Source organism: Caretta caretta, chromosome 18 (genome assembly GCF_965140235.1).
Source record: "Caretta caretta isolate rCarCar2 chromosome 18, rCarCar1.hap1, whole genome shotgun sequence".
Classification (NCBI taxonomy): domain Eukaryota; kingdom Metazoa; phylum Chordata; order Testudines; family Cheloniidae; genus Caretta; species Caretta caretta.
In genome coordinates this window covers 14619144-14638511 of record NC_134223.1, presented here as the reverse complement: position 1 = coordinate 14638511, position 19368 = coordinate 14619144, and the positions used below count along the sequence as shown (strand labels likewise).

Genomic DNA, 19368 nt, shown 5'->3' with positions numbered 1-19368 from the left:
AGGGCAGGGAGAGGAAGAATCTGAGAAGGGGGCTGGAGGGGGGACAGCTTTTTGGATTCTTCCCCTCCCTTACAGGCCATGAGATCCCGATGCCTTTTTGGTGCTTCCCTTGGTTGGTGACAATCGTTAGTTTCTGCAGTGGGAGAATTGGCGGCTCAATCGCTGGAAGGCAAGTGTAGGTAAACAGCTTGGAAATCTCCCCATAGGAAGTCTTGGTATGCCAATTTAAATGTAGCTTCTCGGCGGGGGCAAAGGGAGGGGTGGGGGCATGGGCTAACCCTGACATGCTTAGAAAGGCAGGAGTTTTTTCACTCCGCTGACACTTAAAACGGTAAGGACCTCATCTCAGGTGTCCAGCGTGCTGTGGTGGGAATCTCCGGGGCCTCCAGTCGCCCTGCCGGTGGGTGTGGGGGAGAGGGGGAAAGTTCTGTCTGCAAGGATATCGGGCGAGGCAGGCGTCACTTGAGAAATGAGAACGCTGGGCATATGTGCCCATGGATCTTGAAGCGCTTCCCCAAAGATGTGGGCACCATTGTTGCTACCACGCAGCTAGGGAAACTGAGTCACAGAGAGGGGACGTGCCTTGCCCAAGGTTACCCATGGAGGGTGCGTGCTCCAGGTTTCCTGACTCCCTGTCCCTACCCGCTGCCACTGCAGCAGTGTGCTAGGTGTCCTCTGGAATAAGTTTGTCCTCAGTCCCGTTCCTGGCAGACAGGTGTCTGGCGCCCAGCCCATTTGTGGGCATACAGACAAGGTCCTTGCCCTGCGGCACTTATAACACAGGAGAGGTGGTCGTAGACGTGTGAGATAAGCCCCTGCAGGAGCCCATGCTCCTGGAATGTGGCTTGGGGTTGGCCGGGGAAGGGAGGGTGAGACTCGCTCTGGACAGCGGCCGTGGGATGGTGGGCTGGAGTTAGCTGGCCTGTGCGGAGACTCAAGGTGAAGGTAATGGGCACTGGACGGGGTGGCAGGGATTGCTGTAAATTGGCTGCTGTGGGGTGGTGCTGGCAATGAGAACTGTATATACTTGTGTATAAGAAGGACCCTCTAGATGTAGAAATGAGTGACCCTGTGTATAAGTCAGATGGCCCACTCGCACCGCCTTAGGTTGCCACGTCCTTTCCTCTGGGTAACAGATGTTATCCCAACTTCAGCCAGATCATTGGCCTGTGAGTCTTCTGGCCCTTTAGTCCCCCGTCGTTGTGTCCCCCCCCCCCCCCCCATGTTCTCTCCAGCCTGCCCCAGGGAGTCTACACTTCGCCCCTCCCTCCCAGCCATGTCGCTAGCCTCTGTCCCTTCCGCCTGGCCAATGTTCGTATCGTTTCCCTGACCCCTCTGGCAAGTGCCTCAAAAAGTCTGCTTGCATTTCCCCCCCCTCGGCCGCCGGCATGCACGGTCCCACAAAGCCCAACGCCTTCCGCTTTCATGCATTTGACTGAGGGGATCGATACTGCTGTTTTGGCCAAAGAAATAATTGTGTATAACGAGGTTTGTAGCTTCGATTCCCTGGAGAGGGGCTCTTTGTTTTCACAAGCCACCGAGCTCGGCCCTTCCTCCCCGATAACCTGGCCTGACAAATCAAATGCAAAGAATCGATCGCTGACTGTGTGGTTTTCTGGCCTGGGGGCAGCCATGTGACCTGGACCCTCTTGCCCCAGCACCCAGAGTCCTCTGCCCACACTTGCGATGCTGGTTGAGCTCTGGAGTGTCCCAGGGGCGATGCTCCCACGGCTGGGTGCAGAGCAGGAACAGTCAGAGGATGCATGTTGCTTGAGCGCAGCCTCAGGGTGTGGTGTTTAAGAGGTAGGGAATCCCTAAGGCGGAGGAGAAGACCCTGCAGCAAAATATTCTGAGGCTGCTAAATATTGGCACCTGAGGTGGCATATGGTGGCCTGCCCTGTCTGAAGTTAGACCTCTTACCAGGGGACACGTATCCACTTCCCCAAACTGTCTCTCACTGGCTGATTCTTCAGAGATGCCAATGGTCCATGGGGGAGCGAGCTGCCGTCTTACTCCTGAGGGGAGCAGATCTCAGGCAGGGCAGCGGCATGTGGCGGGCAACCAAGCACTACTGACCCCTGTCCCTGGGGGCTGACGTCAGCCCACAGAAGAACCCGTGTACGGTGTGCTGAGTATAACACATGCCTGTGCCCTGGGGTTCTGGGCGAGCTGTCGGAGCGCTCCTGGTTTGATCTCTCACTGTGTGGCCACTGCTCTGTGCCCGGAAAGGGACAGGTTTTCCCCTTGTGTCTAACGCAGGGGTGGGCAAACTTTTTGGCCTGAGGGCCACATTGGGGTTGCAAAACTATTTGGAGGGCCGGGTAGGGAAGGCTGTGTCTCCCAAAACAGTCTGGCCCTCGCCCCCTCCCACTTCCCGCCCCCTGACTGCCCCCCTCAGAACCCCTGACCCATCCAACCCCCCCTGCTCTTCGTTCCCTGACCGCCCCCTGACAGGCCCCCTGGGACTCCCACGCCTATCCAACCCCCCCCACACGCTCCCCGTCCCCTGACCGTCCCTCCGACCTCCGCCCCATCCAACCGCTCCCTGTCCCCTGACTGCCCCCCAGGACTCCCTGCCCCCTTACCATGCCGGAGCCCGCCACGCTCCCCGGAAGGAGTGGCGGGCCAGAGCACTGGTGGCGCAGTACACTGAGACTGCGGGGGGAGGGGCGGGGGCTGCAGGCAAGGGGCCGGGGACTAGCCTCCCCGGCCGGGAGCTCAGGGACTGGGCAGGATGGTCACGCAGGCTGGATATGGCCCGTGGGCCATAGTTTTCCCACCTCTGGTCTAACGGGTGGATGCAGATGTAGCCCTGGAGAACAATCTGCGCTTTCTCCCTTATTTCAAGGCCATGATATGATGGACACAGCAGCCTCTGCTGCCGTGGGGTGCAGCGTGCAAAAGGAGTCCCTGCTGATGAAGGGTGGCTTGTGAAATATGCTCCCTAGGAAACGTCACAATGATGTTGCAGTGAAAAAAATAGCATAGATGTGGGCTGTCCGTGAATGAACATGTGCTAAACACAGCCCAAAGTCTTGCTGTCGGTAGAGAAGCCCATTATTTTAAGGGACCACTGGAAAATACTCTTGGGCTGTGTTTTGTTTGACCTCTTAAGGCTCAGCTCTGCTCAGGAGCAAGCTTCTGATTACTCGCATCTCTGCGTAAGAAGGGGTTATGTTGGGCAGCATGCTTCTGTCGCATCTTTCGTGTGCAGGTCTCCAAAGCTTTAGCCAAATGAGACGTCTGATCCTGGACTTGCTCTGCAATCTGCCAAGGGCATGAGTAGGATATTTAGGAAGAAATGAAGACTAGTGGTTAGAGCTGGGGAATGTGGGGTGGGGGGGTGGTTTGGGATTTCTGGGTTGTAGTCGCAGCTCTGCCACTGATGTTGTATGACTGTGGTTTAGTCACTTACTCTCTGCCACAGTTTACCCATCTGTGCAATGGTGGATAATCCTTCTCTGCCTTGGAGGAGCATCACCTGGCTTTGTCTTTAAAGCAGTTTATGCTCACCCAGGCTCAGCCCTGTGCTGTTGAAGGCAATGGGAGGTTTGCAAGTGACGTCAGCTGATCTGGGACCTGGCCCACAGGCCTTTCAGCGAGGCTGTGGTCTTGTTAGTTTTTCTTCCTCTCTCTCTCTCTCTCTGCCCGCTGCGGGTTTTATCATTTTTACACCGGATTTTCTTCTGTTGCAGATTTTCCAGCAAGTGGATTTCAATAAGAAGCCAGGCCGCATGAGTGCCAAGCCCATTAACTTTGCAGTCATCTTGAAGCTGTCCAATGCTAACCTGCAGGAGAAGGCATTCCGGGTATGTGGCACCCCCTTACCTGTCACATGGAACCTCCCTCCCCCTGCCTTCCACCCCAGGGTTCATGCTCTAATGCCTAGTACAGAGTGAGCGAAACAAATCCCTAGGCAGCTCCTTTGAAGTCAGCATGGTTGCACCGGTGTTGCGGTTCAAATACAAGACAGGACAAGCTTTAAGCAAGCAAGCAGGCTGGTCTGCCTGTCAGCTTTTCCACCCTCTCCTTTATTTTTTTCTCTCCCCCGGCGCATTACATACTCCAACAAATAAAAGGAATACACTGGCTTTGTATAATATTTTTATTTACCAATATTTATTTACCGCATTTTTTGGTCTCAGGCCTTGAGACCCGAGACCAGTCCTGGGAGGCTTTTCACGGTTCATGTCATTTGGGCGAGATTTCAAGGTTCATGCCCTTGAGAGGAGCCGTGTGTGCACTGCTCCTACACAACACTCCGGGTGTGCCCTGAATGTTGCCAAGCGCATGAACCTTGTGTGAATGCTACGCACCGGGGTGGATTTTGTTAAGGGTTTATTTCCCCAGCTCCGATGCCTCTGGATTCCACATGGAGCTTGTACCCGGTTCAGCTGGGGTGACAGAGGCACAAGAAGGCATGAGCAGTGCGTCCAGTGTCACCTCTTAGGGTGGCTTGTTCTGTGGTCTGCGTACTGAGAGAGATCTTCACATGGGCCCATCTCACATCCTAGCATCCTCATCTGTTTCTCTTCCACCCACAGGACCCCAGGTGGCACAGAGCCCTGGCCCCAGAGAGCTCAGGGCCCTGGCAGAGTGCAGGCGGCTTGGGATTTGGTTTTTATCTGATTTCTTTTTCCTTCCACACCCCCCTTACCCAGGATGGCCTCATTGAGCAGCTGTATGACCTGACGCTCGAATATCTCCATGGCCAAGCCCACAGCATCGGATTCCCAGAGCTGACCCTGCCGATTGTCATTCAAGTAAGGCACTTTCCTGTGCTAGGGGCATGCGAATTTGGGGCAGGCTTGAAACGGCGCTGGTGGGAGGGGGTCTCTCTTTTCTCACAGTGGTGATTTCCCTTGGCATTTCTCCAGATGTTTTTGGCCCTGGTTTCACTCAGGGGCTGTGGGCAAAGGGAAGTCTCAAGGCAGCAGGAGGATGAGAGTGGGTGAGGAGGTAGTTCTGTATTTCACATCTCCCCTGGGAGATGTGGGAGCGGTACAAAGGGGCATCTAATTACTGCAGATGTGTCCTCGTGACTGATGAATGCAGGTTGGCTCTGGGTGCTCTAGCTCTGCAGCATGGGGTTTCCCAGAACAGGCATGAGTTAGTAGCTGTGCCCCATGAGGTGACGTGCTTCCCTGCCCCACAGAACCTCATGCGCCCACCCCAAGATGGGGCTCTCTCCTCCAGCCCTTCCTCTTTCACCCACCACAAAATAACACACGTGCCCCTTTCCCCTCGCACATGTAGCAGGACTTATTGTCCCTCCCCATGGCCCCTTGCGCCCGTGCCACGAAGCGGTGCTCTTTCCTTGTCCCCTTGCAAACAAGCCCTGTTCTCCGGCGCACTGCCCTGCCTTCTGATGGGTGTCGCCCGGGTGCGTTTGTATGTGTCAGCTGATACCTGGCGCAGCGGGAGAGCCGGATGGCTTGTATTTAGGTATCAGCGGGTCACTGGTTCTGAACAGTTAAATTTCGCTCCGAGCTCAGTGAACATGTTGCTCTCTCTCTGTTCCCCCTCGGCTCCCTTTTTTAACTCCCTGTTGATGGGTGGCGTATGGGAACTGGCGTTGGTTTGCTGCCCTCACGTTGCGCAGTACTGCAAGCATCTTTGCTCTGCTTAGACACCATTGGCTAGTGAGTGACCATGCACCTGGTTGCTATGACACCTCTGGCTGATCTGGCGGTGACTTCTCAGTGTGGGAACCATTGGCCCTGTGAGAGGCGTATCTGCTCCTTGCTGCAGTGTTGCAGACCAGCACCTGCCAGGCATGGGGTGACGGGCTGGGTGCCTGGAATCTGGCTAGGCCCTTGCCTAGCTGCCACTGGCGGATGGGCTCTTCTGCGCTAGGATAGCAGCTCCCGTGCTCGCTCCTGCCTGTTCATTTACTGATAAACAAGAGACGCATGAAAGCTTTTGCTCCCTGCGTCGTTTCCAGCAGCTGCTGAGGGCCTCAAAGCCATCCAGAGCTGGTGCTGTGGCTGGAATGGAGCGTGTCCCTCAGGCCCCTGGCACCAAGCGCCCTGTAGCTTCCAGACACCCCACATCCTAGCCTGCCTTTCTGCAGATAATTAGTGCTGTGTGTGCAGTGTGGTGGAACAAGCGCCTGGATAGAACATCCTGTTGATTTCCTGCGTAGCCACCGCTGACCACGGCCTCAGTGTGTCTGCTGGGCCTGGGCGTTGGGTTTGCATTTCCAGAAGCCGAGGTCCCAGGAGGCAGGCCATGTCCCTGGGACACCTCCACTCGGTGATTAAAAATCCCTCCTCCTGGCGCTTGGAGCTCACCTCCTCCTAATGCCTTGGCGCTGGGACCGGAGTCCTGCTGGCAGAGGGCGGGTTCTGCGGCTGCCGGTCCGTGGCTTTGGGAGAAGCTCGGCTGAACCGACTCCAAACGGAACTTGACAGCCCGGAAAGCAGGAAGCACGAGGGCAGATCAAAGGGAAGTGGAGCCAGCAGGATGGAGGGGGTTCAAAGACTTCTCTTCTGCCCAGCGCCTCGGGAGTGACCGGGGGGGAGGCTGTGGGTTGGCGGTGAGGGTTAAGCCCCCTTCTGATGAGGTGCCGGTCTGGCTGCCTCTGGGCACGCCCTGCAGTCTGGTTCTCAGACTAGAATCAGAACTGACTTTAGAGGAGGCTGCTTGTACCTTCCCTAGCCCTCTGCCAGAGGGAAAGCAACACACAGCAAGGGCATGGGAAAAGGGGACAGCCACCAGAACGAGGGCCGGGGGACAGGCAGGGGAGGGCATCATCTGTGGCTCGGCAGAAGGGCAGGAACTGTGGATTATCCTTGCCATGTGCTGCTCCAGCTGCCTTCCTCTCTGCTCTGGCTTGCATGCTCTCGTTCCTTTGTTTTTGGGGTGGCGGGCTGGGGTTGGGTTGGTTTGCCTGGAACACACAAGCCCGGCTGCTTCAGATCATTTATAGCTCCCTGCATCTTTTCCAGTAAGGAGAATGGTGTTTTTTGCTGTGGTCTCCGCTGGTGTAAACCATTGGCGTGGCAGGCTGACAGAATCAATCCTGCTAATCACAGGGCTGCTTAGCTGGGAGCTGGTGCGAGATGTCGCTTGTCTCTCACACGCACCCCTTGGCTTCCCATATTCTGGGAAGATACAATTGTGCGATTTGGCGAAGTGGAGACGCGCACACACACATTCACCCACTCGCTCCCTCCTCTCTGTCTGCTCCAGCCTTCTGGGTTGTCTCCGTCTTTTAACGCAGGAGCCAGAGCTGGAGTTGAGATCTCATTACCTCTCGTTAATATCCGAGGCAGATAGCAGGGGAACAGGGAGGGGGCGGGATGGCGGGGAAGGGAGCAAACAAGCCGCGCTGAACTGCACAGATAGGGCTTGAGATTTGGCAGGATTTCTGGCGACACTTCTGCAGCAAAAGAAAAATGATAATGTACATCGCAACGGATGAAATGGATCTCGAGCTGCAGCTGCGGGGATCCGGCGAGATAAATAAAATGACAAATGCATCCCTGGGAGAAGATAAATATGCAGCACCTAAAGATACATATTTTAGGAGGAGTTGGGGGGATTTGAGCAGCAGAAAAGCTGTTTTACTGACCGGTTTTTAAACACCTCTTTAGGGAGAGGGCAAGCAACATATATTAACCCTGGCGTTTCTGAGGTTGAAGGAGAACTTAGGATCGTGTAGAATATGGGGGATAGAGTGGAGGTGTGCAACGGAGGGACGTGCTTTAGGGTGACGGGAGAGGATTCACCATGTGCGTAGCAAACTTGAGCCAATGACTGGCTTTTCCTGCAGTGCTGTGCGGGCTGCCAGCGGTGGGGGACATGAGCACAGAGCAGGTGTGTCACCTCTCGGTCACAGGGGTACCTGCCTCCCGAGGGATGCAGTTTGTGGGACTGACCTCTCCTTCTCTATTGTCCTCACGCAGGACTTCTAAAGACCGAGTTGGTCAATCGGAGACTTGTGATCTGTCTTACAGTAACATCTGCAGGCCCCAGCCGAGATCAGGGTACCATTGCACGTGGTGCTGTATGTACTTAGAGAGACGATCCCCGCTCCAAAGATAGCTGAGACAAAAGGTCAGAGGGGAAACTGAGGCACAGAGAGACTAAGTGACTTGCCCAAGGTCATGCACACAGTCTATGGCGAAACCAAGAACTGAACCCAGATCTCCAGTCCAGTGCCTGAACCTCAAGCCTATCCTTCCTCTCAGCCCATCCTCTTCCTCAGTTCCGGCAGTTTCCCAACTCCCTGGTTGATCAGAGTGAGGTGGGAGTGGCTTTTGCAGTCCTGCCTTTGGGGCCCTATCCCACTCTAAGTAACGAGTGTGTGAAATCAAAGTAAAACAAGCCTCTGCCCCACACCTGTGTGTGCTTCAGAGCTGTTAGCTGGGTAGTGTAGTACTTTGTCCCCCAGGTTGCTTTACCTGTTCCAAGCTCGCTATGGACATTAACTGATCTAACCCTCCCAACACCCCCCTTTGCATTAGGCAGTTACAGAATGAGCCTCATTTTATGGATGGGGGAACAGAGGCAGGGAAGTTGTGTGACTCTCCCGAGGCCCCTCAGCGAGTCAGTGGCAGAGCTGGAACTAGAATTCCGATCTCTTGACTGCCCTTTCCTTGCTCTCACTGCTGGACCACGCTGACTCTCGGCTCAGAGGCCGCAGGTTAGCGAGGCCTATGCACTGCAGGGGAAGCGACCCGCTGGCCTTTCACCCTCTGCTTTGGATTCCCTGACGGTTAGCCATTTGTCTGCCCTGGGGGGGTTTCTCTTTGCGTGTGGCTCTGGCTAGGAGCCTGCCTTGGAGAGCTCCTCTCTGCCGAGGGCGGGAGCATTTGGCAAGCAATGTAATGTACCTGGGAGGAAATCTACTTGTCAGTTCGTCCACCTTGCTTCTGCAGCCCTCTGCCAGCAGGGACAGGGACATGGCCTCCGCTCGTCTTTGGGGGAGGGCGGAGTTGAGCCGGAAAAGAGTGGGTGCAGAGCTGGGGGTGCGAGGGGCTGGTTGGGATTGGGAGCAGGATGGGGGGCGTTGTTTAAGGACGAGGCTGCAGGCAAAAAACACATCTCGATCTGGTTGGAATAAAATACCCTCATTGTCTAGTGAAACCGAAGTTTGTTTCCTGGCCAGCTGGAGGCCAGGGCTGCTCCTCGGTGACGGGGAGGGTCTCTGCGCAGGCAGGCGGCAGCATCTGTGGTTTCTGAGCTGTGCGGGCTGGGAGCCCAAGGGTTCCGCAGGAGACATCGGGTCCAAGAGGAAATAATCGGCCAGTCGGAGGCCTCACGGCTGCCCACAGAGAGGTTCATTTTGCAGATGATGTGGGGAGGGTGTGTGGGGTTTGCACTCTGGAAAAGTGAGAGGCATTGGCTGGAATTGGGGGCGGTGCAGGGAGGTCCTGTGTAAACGTCGCCCCAGATGATTCTTCCGGATGCAGCTCAATCCTGTGTCTCGTCTCCCCCCCCCCCGTCACTTGGAAGTCCAGTTCTGCCCCTCTATCTGCCCCCCCCACCTTCGTGTTCCAGTCCTGGGCTCCCCAGTTCTGCTCGTGCGCCTCTATCTACCCCCACTGCCCTTGGTGTTCCAGTCCTGCCTCGTGCCTGAGCAGGGACCAGGTGGGTTGTGATTCTACGGCAGCTGGAAGCTCTGGTTTCAGGCCATGGAGGAGTTTCCAACCTGATGGTTTGATGCCCTCTCCAGATATAAGCTGTGATAAGGGATGCCGGGAGCCATCTCTGAGCAAGGCGTTGCCAGTTGACCTCCGTGCTGACATCCAGTGCATTGGTCCATCTGTTAAGACGAGGGTGAAGCACCGTGGCTGCGGAGACGGGTAATGGCTGGGCCGTGGCTTCGAACGGAGGGAACGAGGAGCCCTTTGCTGCCTCTCTCCAAGGGAGGCGGTTTTTTTCGTGGGATCATTTAATGGAAACTATTACATGTCATTCATTTTCTGCCTTTCTCCCCTTCCTTTCTTCTCTCTCCAGCTCAAATCTTTCCTGAAGGAATGCAAGATCGCCAACTACTGCAAAGCGATCCGGCAGCTCCTGGAGAAGTTGCAGGAAAATTCTGCCTACATTGCCAGTCGGCGTCAGAAAGCCACCTTCGGCGTGGCCAACAGGGAGGCTGTGGTGAGTTGGCCACTTTGATTTCAGCTTCCTGGAAAGACAGTCTGACTCCGCAACTGGGGTTGAGACTGTGGCAGCGGGAGGAGGGGCGAGGTCATGGAAATGGGTATGCCCGGGGCGTGTTAGACTTTTGCAAAACAGCGTGGACTGCGCTGGACTGTAGCTGGCGAAATTCCCTGGCCAACAGCATCATGGAAAACGTAGTCCCTAAATTACACCCGTTGTTATGGATCACCAGAAGGATGTGTGCTCCTATTAGGGACGCTCCTTTTCAGTGGTAATCGGTTGGGCCTTCTCTTGAAGAAGTCTCTTGCAGCTCGCCTGTCCCTCTTCAGATCTGTGGAGGCCACCAGAGGAGTGACAGCTGGAGGAGGGACCTCACCTCCTCTCTAGGAGCTTTGCTGGCTCATGATCCCTGGCTGCCTGCCTCCGGCCGGGGTGCAGGATGCGGGATAATACCTTTGTTGCTCAGCTGATTTCCAGCACTTTGTGTTTGTAAATTGAGTGCCCTGGTTAGATTCTCCTTGTTCGCCTGGAGACGGGAGTCTAAAATCAGTGCCAAGCAATAAGCTGCAGGCTGTGAGAGCGGGACTTCTGGGCATTGTGCCTCCAGAACTGCTGGGCTCTGGGACGTTTCCCCCCCTGCAGCCCGAGCCGTTGTGCGTAGCATGTAGACATCTCTATGTTGGATGCCGAGGAAAGCCACCAAGGCCTGGAGGAGCCAGTGTGCCCTGGGTCGTTCTGCTTTAAAGCTTGGGGGCGAGTCGGACGTGGAGCGGAGAGGAAGGGGAGCGGGTGCCTGAGATGTCAGAGGCCCCCGTCCCTGCGCGTCGTGGGGAATCGACCCCGGTGCAGGCAGCAGCTGCTGAGGGAATGCGCGGGGGGCTTTTGGCCTCCGAGCTGTGGCTGCAGTGAGGGGTTTTCTTTACAAATAGAAGACTGAGAGTGGGGACTGTAAGGCCCGGGAAGGGGGCAGGGCTGACGGTTCCGAAGCGGGAGGGTGGGCTTTGAGAGGCTTCACTTTGCTCCCGCAGAAGGAGCTGGGATTTTTACCATTAGCTTCAGTGGGGCTGGCAGCCAGTTGTCACCTACCTTGAAAGCCCTCTCTGCACAGAGCTGGCCCGGCAAAGATGAGCTTCCCTTCCAGGCACGAGAAGGGAGTTCCAGTTTCCTGGGGCCGTTCTAGCTCCATCCTCTCTGGTGAGACGTCCAACAAGGGAGTGGCTAGAACCGGTCATGGTGATGGTCAGTTTTCTTCTAAGTGGACACTTGCCCATTGGGAACTGGACAGAGACCCACCTGGCTCATTTCTTACAGGCCACCAGGCAGCCATTGCGTGGTGGCAGCTTCCCACGGCTGCTGGGCTGGATTTAAACCATTGGCCTAGTGATCAGAAGCTCCCTGGCTCATTTCCCATCCTCTGAGCCCATGCAATCTTGCTTTTTCATGCCTTTTAATATGGGCCTGTCTTAGAAGAGCAGCCCATACATCTGTTCTGTGAGTCTCTTCTGGTGGATTCTCTGGAACATAAAGTCTTTAAATCATGTGTTGAGGACTTCAGGATCTCAGCCAGAGGTTAGGGGTCTATTACAGGAGGGGTGGGTGAGGTTCTGTGGCTTGCAATGTGCAGGAGGTCAGATTAGATGATCACCATGGTCCCTTCTCCCTTACAGTCTATGAGGCCAGGAGCGGGGCTGTGAGAGAGAGAGAGAGAGAGAAGCTTTGGACAGTCTCTTTCTGGGCTGTGGGGTGAAAGTTCCTCCTATCCTGGTTTGACCAAGACTGACACATGCTTTGCATGATTGTGGAAGAGGATGGGGAGGTGGAAATTCTATTCCATCATCATCTTACCCTCAAATTCTCAGGCTTACCTACGCTGACCTCTTCTGAGAATGGTTCTTGGCTGTGTGGTCGTGGAGATGCTGCTTTCCAGCATCTCTCCCCTTGGTCTGTAGCCTGTCTGCTCCAAGCTAGGCCCCCAGAGAGGGGAAAGGGGAGCAAGCATGGCCAGGGAATTCAGCTCAACTCTGCTTCCCTCATCCTGAACCCGTTAATTTTTATTTCTCTCTTTCTTGGGCCAGACCCTCTCCTGGGACCCATTCACCACTGATACCTGGAACATATGAAACCCCGCTCTGAATCCAGACTCTCAGTTGCTGTCCCATTTAACAGATTTTTGTATGCTGTTGCGTTGGGCCTCTGGGGTGGGATCTTTCCCTTCCAGGCAGGGAAGGAGAGGTGAAAATATTTCATCCTCCAGAAGAGCCCGTGGGGTCGGAGTGAGCTGGCATTTGCCACTCTGTGCCGATGGGAATTGGCTGAAGATCTGTGTTGGGAAAGGCTCCACCTGTTAGTGCCGGGCACGGAGCAGGAGTTCCACTGCAGACAAATTTATCTTCAGACGCTCAGCTGCGTGGACTGCAGGGAAATTATCCTTTCAAATCCTGGTGTATCAGCGCCAGGCCGCAGCAGCGTTGTTCTGGGATTAAGGGGCTGATGGAACTGGTTTTGAAGTGACTAAGTATTCTTTGGTTCTATAAATGCCTTTCTGGATCGGACTGTCTTGCCAAAGGGATTAGGTTTCCCATCTGGAGCAAGGCTTTTTTCATTTTATTACCCCCCCTCCCCCGTCGATGCCGTGACCACCCACCCGCTCTACAGAGGTGGAGATTTCAGCCTCTGGGGCTCTCCGCGAAGTGCGGGGCCGGGTAAGATCATTCGCTAAATAAAAAGGGTTTCCAGCAACTATGCAATTATCTGCTTGCTCCCAGCAGCTCAGGCTGCAGCCTGGTTTATCAGAACAAGATAATTAATTTTAACACTTGGTTGCCTGCGCAGCGCCTGGTTTATATATCGCATCTGCAGCGGCTGGCTGCTGAAAGGGGCAAGAGTCAGTCTGGGCTGACCCCCGAAGTGCAGCGGCACATGGACTGCACTGGGAAGCGTAGGGGAGCACTCGATTTCCATGCAAGCTTCAGGGGTATGCAAGCTTCAGAGTTGTTTTGAGAGTTTAAAGAGGTATAGCAGCAGCTTATGGCTCCGCTGTGCAGGGATGCCTGTGTTCCCAGCAGAATGTGTGATTGCTGCTCTCTGCACCACGGAGAGGTGGGAGCCATTGCCCGAGGAGGAACGGGGGGGCGTAGCTTGTGCCTCCTTGTGCATGTTAGCAGTTACTAGTGGAACAGCATCGACCGCTGGGAATGGGGGGAGCGGCGGGTGCACACTGCGCTCCTGGGGGAGGAAGGGGATGATGGCCCTTCTCATGCACATGCGGAGCAGTTCAGAGTCCTCTATGGAGTCCTTGCGAAGAGATGGTGTTGATTTCCGAGAAGGGGCAAGAGCCCGATCTAGCGCAGGGGCCTGGCTTCCCAGAAAGGCTTGCTGTGCCCCTCTGCATGTGGGTTGAGTTCACCGGCCTGCCTCCAACCTCGCAATGTATGTGGCAGCAAATCTCTGCCAGAGAGGGTGGAGGAAGGGAGGCCAAACATCTGTTTGTCTCCCTTGCCAGCAGGAGCAATTGAGAGCAAATGCTCCCTGGAATTCCCGTCCATGCACATGTGCCAGGCGGGGGGGAAGGGGGATGTTACTGGGTCGCATGCTCAGCAGCAGCAAGCAGAGCCCTGGTACCTTCCCCCCAGGCCTGTCTGACCGCCCGCTTCCCTTGCTCTTCGTGCCACAGCAGGGAAACAACCACCCCACCGAGGCAGCTGCTAACCAGCTCGCTGCAGAGCCGGGGGAGTCCTGCCCCTGGACATGGAGTAACTCCTGCTGTCCTGGGAAGAGCTTGTTTAACAGAGGCAGCATGTTGGAGTCGGGTGGGACACTGGACTGGACACCGCGAGGCTGGTTCTCTCCCTGGCTCTGCGTATGACCTTGGGGGAGTCATTTTACCTCCCTGTTCTCTGCTTTGCTTCCCACCCTTCGTCTTCTCTGTTCAAACCAAGCTCTTCAGGTAGGGGCTGTCCATCATTGGGTGTGTGCGCAGCACCCACCACAGTGGGGTCCCAATCTTGGTTGGGGCCTCTAGACGCTACTGTAACTTAATAGTGGCCACACAGATCAGACAAGGCCCCAGCTCTAAGTTCTGTCACAAAAGGCCCTGCCCAGAGGATAGGCAAACTCATCTCACCATCCACCCCTTCTGACCTCATGGGCTCGGAAAGTTCATCTCAGACTCTTCTTAGCTTTGCATCTTGCTTAGGGGAGAGGATGAGAAGGGAGCAGAGAAAAGCAATCCACTGCGTGCTGGGCGGGGAAAGGATCAGGAAAAAATGGAGAAGAGAAGGGGCCAAGTGAAAACAAACTCAGAGAGTGACAGAAAAAGGGGCAGAGAAAAATTCCGCTTAGAACTAAACTGTATCTCTAGGGACTGCACTTTTCCCAGCCTGGTTCAATTCAAAGGCGGCTCTTTAGCAGAGCAGAATTATTTTTTAAGAGATGTGGATTTCTGTGGAACAGCTCTACAGGAATAAAGTTCATGAATGTGACTTGTCTCATGAAGATGTTTCTGCAGTCCCCGGGAGTATCGAGTGTGTCTGGGAAAACTTTGAGCTTCACCCATCTCTGCTGTACTGCATGGGCCTAGATTATCTTCTTCTAAAGGACACTGGGAGGCCTGCCAGGATTTGAACCTGCAACTGAAGGGAGAATAGAGGCGTCAAACCTGATGCTTCGATTGCTAAACTACCCTTTGCATCTTCGTGAGCTGCTTGCCATGGGGGAGCAGCCATGCTGGATGTCTGCTCGCCTGCCCCCATCCAACTCTGAATCATGGGTGATGACTCACGTTAAATCTTTTTTTAAGTGCAATATTCCAGAGCCCAGGCTGCTTTGAGAAGCCGACTCTGATGCTAATAGGATTAATGTATTAATGAATATTTTACTGGGGGGAGCCAGGCAGAGAACGGAGCCTGCCGCTAACTCTTAATCCCGGAGCGCAGCGTGCCAACCCTGGCCATAGACTCCTTGGCACCGGTATGGGTCTCTGGTGCAGTGACATGAAATGCAGGCAGGGGAATTAGCGCACCGGGGCCTGCAGCTATGTCTCTGCAAAGATAGCCAGCCTGTCTGAAACCAGGATAAACTTACTCTGTTCTGTAGAGGTTCTGACCCTGCCGTCCTCAGCCGGCTATCTGAGCACCTTCCAGTAGGTCGATAAGTGACGGGAGTAACGTCGGCACTTCGGGTTCGTTCTGTCTCATCTTGACAGCACATATGATTCTTACACTCTGGGAGAGTTCTGGGTTTTGTTTTGTCCACTCTGCTGTGTTTGTATTAGAGAAGGCAGGTCGGAGAAGAGCGTCTGGCCCTTGGATGGAAAGGTGGTGCGGTTTGTGATGGTCCTTGTGAGAGTCTGTTCCACGGTCTTGGACTGGCCCCCGAGAAAGCTCCATCTCCTGCGCCGGCGGCTGTTCCCTGCTCCCTTTCGCCTGGGGACTCCATTGAACACCTTGGTGAAAATGAGCTGCTCCTGAGACCTTTCCCAGCACAGCCAGCCTCTGCCGTGGCACTGTCCCTCTCTCCGGACCCTCTCATCCATTGTGCTCGGCCTCTGGTTTTTCGCTAGTCTCCTGATTCCTGGGGAAAAGGTGGAAAAGGGCGGGGAGAGTTCAGAGGAAAGCTGCAAAACCAGTGGAAGGGGCTTGGAGAGCAAAGGTTAGGAGAGGTTCAGCACAGAGAAAAGAGGCGGGGGGAGAGAGCAAATGCATCCCTCCTTCCCCTCCCACCATAAAGGCACTTTGGAGAGAATGGGGATCAGCTGGTACCTTCAGTCTGAGGGCAAGACCAGAAGTCATGGGCTTCACTTTCAGCAGGGAAAATGCAGGGAACTTTGATACTAAGAACATCTGTGGCCCTGGAACCAGCTGCCATCACAGGACAGGAGGTCTGAGACTAGATCCCCAGCTGGGATGGCAGGGTTAGGGCCCATATAATGGCTTCTGTCCCCACGTGGGGGCACAGGCTGTCTCACCTGTGCAGGTTCTTTCACCATACTCCTTGCCGTGGCATCTGAGCATGCTCTGTGTTTTATTAAAACCCACTCACAAAGGTCCCTGTGACCCAGGAAGGGTCCTGGACCAGTCAGTGACTTTCTGTAGGAGCGATGCTGTCCTTAGAGCAGTGCTGACATCACGAATAAACAAGACCGTGGTCATCACCGTGCTGCTGGCATCTCACGGGTTTGGGTTCAGGGCTCAGAAACAAGATGTTAAAAGAGGCCTGAGAGCCTGACGCAGTTTTGGAAGTGCCCTGCTAAGGGAAGATGGCATCAACCACTTTGGGCTTTTCCATCTTTGTCCCAGTAAATGAAGAATGACTGACTGCTGCATCCTCTGCTGACCAGTGTCATTTTGTTTCCTTGGGCTCCCCATGTCTTGCATTCGCTGGTTGCCTGTTGCCCCCTACTTAGGTTGGAAGCTCTCTGGGGCAGGGACTGCCTTCGTGTTTTGTATAGGGTTTAGCATGATGGGGTCCCGATCCATGCTCGGCACCCCTTGTCCCAAATAATTAATAGTACTGGAGGGAAAGAGAATTGCAAGCAGCTGGGATGGACTTGGTGTCTGACCTGCTCAACTTTTTCCATTGAGGTTCAGAATGAAAAGTCAAGGGGAGTATTTTCATTATTTTCGTGCCCTCCCGGTCCTTCACCAATTAAAAGCAATAGATGTCTCGGCACACTGGACAGAACAAAGAGCCTCCCTCCATGAGAAGGTTGGAGGCTTTGCTGAAATGCTCAGTTCTGGCTGGAAGCCAGGAGCAGCCCTGATCTGTGCATAAGGACGACAACTCTGCCACTTTTGCTGTTGTGACGAACAGGACTGAAAGCAGAGTGGAGCCTTCTGACAACAGGCCTGTCTGCTGGCGTGCGTCACCAGAGACCACAGTGTCTGTCAGCGTGTTGAAGAGCAGAGGAGATAACTGGCAAGCAGGCCTGGACTCAAGCCACGCAGTCCAGAGCCGTGTGTTTCCAACGTTCCAAAAGGGTGGTATAAGCTTGGGGCCCATCGTTACCCGAAAGGGGCTGTTTGGCTTGATGCTGTCGTCCCTATTCTTGGGTGTATAATCATAGCGTTTAAGGCCAGAAGGGACCACCAGATCTGGTCTGACCTCCTGTGTATCACAGGCCACCAACACTATCCAGCACCCACGAACTAAACCCAACAAGCAGAATTGGACCAGAGTATTAGAGCCCCCAGGAGATTGAACCAGGATGTGCCACAGAGAACAGGACAGAGCGAGGTGTGCCAATACCAGAATGAAGTGAGAGATACCCAGATAATCCCAGCAAATGACCTGTGCCCCATGCTATAGAGGAAGGTGGAAACCCCCCCAAGGCCAAGGTCACTGTCATTCAGACCTGGGGGGAAATTGCGTCCTGACCCTACGTATGGCAATCAGTTATTCCCTGAGCACGTGAGCGAGAACCCGCCAGACAAGCACCTGTGTTGGCGAATGCTTGGTGCCACCTCAGAGCCCTGGCCCACTCTCTCCCATACCCCATCTCCAGATGGGGCCATCACTGATGCTTCAGAGGAAGGAGATGAAACCCCCCCCAACTCTCCCCAATGAATAGATTTCAGAACGTTGGAATGTGGGTGTGACAAGCCAGCTGCCATTTATTTACCAAAGTGCTGTTCATGGCGCAGAGACCACGGATGCTTCTTCTTTTCCCTTTTCTGCTACGGGCCCGTTCCTGAGCTGCTGGTGCAAATTGCTGTGGCCCCATTGAAGTCTTCAGTAGATACATGCCGGCTTCCACCAGCTGAGGATCTTGCCTGCTGCAAATTGAGGAGCTGCTGTCTCTCTTCTCTCTTTATCTGTCTTGTCTTGGCAATGTATTACTCTTTAAACGTACTTTTCCCCGGTGGCCTGTGCCCCGGTTGACGCCAGCAGCCCATGTGCTGTCGCGGCTGAGTTGTGATGAGCTGCTCCCAGAAGGCCAACCTGACTTTCCTGCAAACAGAAGCATGGAGTTTGAAAACCGATGCCCCTGGAGACTGTGCATTGCCATGGCCAGAAACCGAACCTGCCGTGCAGCTGCTCAGCATGTGCCGGTGTTTGCTTGTGACGCTTGAGTCTGGATCGCCCTCCTTCCCCGCTGGGTCCTGAATGGCTCTGTGTGACCACACATCCCTGTCGCTCCTTCCCTTGTCCTCCTTCGCCAGTCCCTTCTGGTGGTCTCCCGTCTTGCATTAGGCTGCCTTTCGCCACGTGCTGGTGCAGCACCTCTGGGTGCTCCCATAGTACAGATGGCAAGGCTCCGATCTGTGTGGGATCTATGGCAAAGGGATGCAAAGGGATGAAAAAGAATGCATTTGAATTGAACGGGTCCTCTTACCGATCACACGCCAGGTGATCAAAGCCGAAAGACATTTTAACCATCTAATTTACTTCCCACTATTTATGAGACTTCTCCTGTTTCTCCCTTCTTGGACAGCGAACATAGATTAGTTGGTCTTGCTTTCTGCTTTCTCAGGGCTGTGATGTTTGGGTGACAGACACTGCTGGGGAATGTTTGTTTAAAAACCAAACACTTTAGCAATAGAATTAAAAACAAACCAGGCAAATGTCTGTCAGATTTATGCTTTACAAATGCAGGTGGGTTTTTTGTTTAAAAAGCTTCATACAAAACAGTTTTAGGGGACCAGATTTGCCCCAACAGTTCCCAGAAATGAAAGGAACAGAAATCCTGCTGAAGTCGGCCTACTGTGTCTGTCTCTGTCTCTTCTCCCCCGGACCCATGGAGTCCTCCAGGCCCAAGAGCTTAACAATTGGTCCCTAAATAGAAGTGAGCCGACTTTCAGAGATGCCCAATGAGTGCTGCAAGTGTTCAGCACCGTTGAGGATCCGGCTGCTTCTGTTAGGTGCCGAAATACGGATTTAGGAACAAAAACTTTAGGCCACTAGGCTTGAATCCTCTGGCCTGAGGTTATGCCTGAACCCCACTGTCCCATGTTCTAGTGTATGGATGCTGCTCTGTGTGGAACAGTTCCCAAAGTCCCTAGTGTGTCTAGCATTCCCCTGCAGATCTCTTCCTTTGCCAAGCCCCCTGTGCTGGTCTCACGGGCTGTATCTCCACTGTGGATACGAAGGGTATTTGTTTGAACTCTGACTGTAAGGGCCAGAATTTCCAAAGTGACCAGTGATTTTTGGGCTGCCCAGCTTGGCACCTAAGAGGGGTGTGGATTTTGGAAAGTGCTGAGCGCCTGTGAATTGGGCCCCTTTCAGGTGTTGCCAGCTGAGCACCCAAAACTAGCAGTC

General features: G+C 54.4%; 1 protein-coding gene across 1 annotated transcript in view; it reads left to right on the top strand.

Annotated features, from left to right (window-relative positions):
• Window positions 1–19368, top strand: part of NOC2L (NOC2 like nucleolar associated transcriptional repressor) — an 82750-nt gene that overhangs the window by 34582 nt on the left and 28800 nt on the right. The window contains exons 13-15 of the mRNA XM_048824767.2: window positions 3696–3809; window positions 4662–4763; window positions 9967–10110. Of these exons, the coding sequence (XP_048680724.2) occupies window positions 3696–3809; window positions 4662–4763; window positions 9967–10110 (360 nt within the window). The remainder of the gene's footprint in view (window positions 1–3695; window positions 3810–4661; window positions 4764–9966; window positions 10111–19368) is intronic.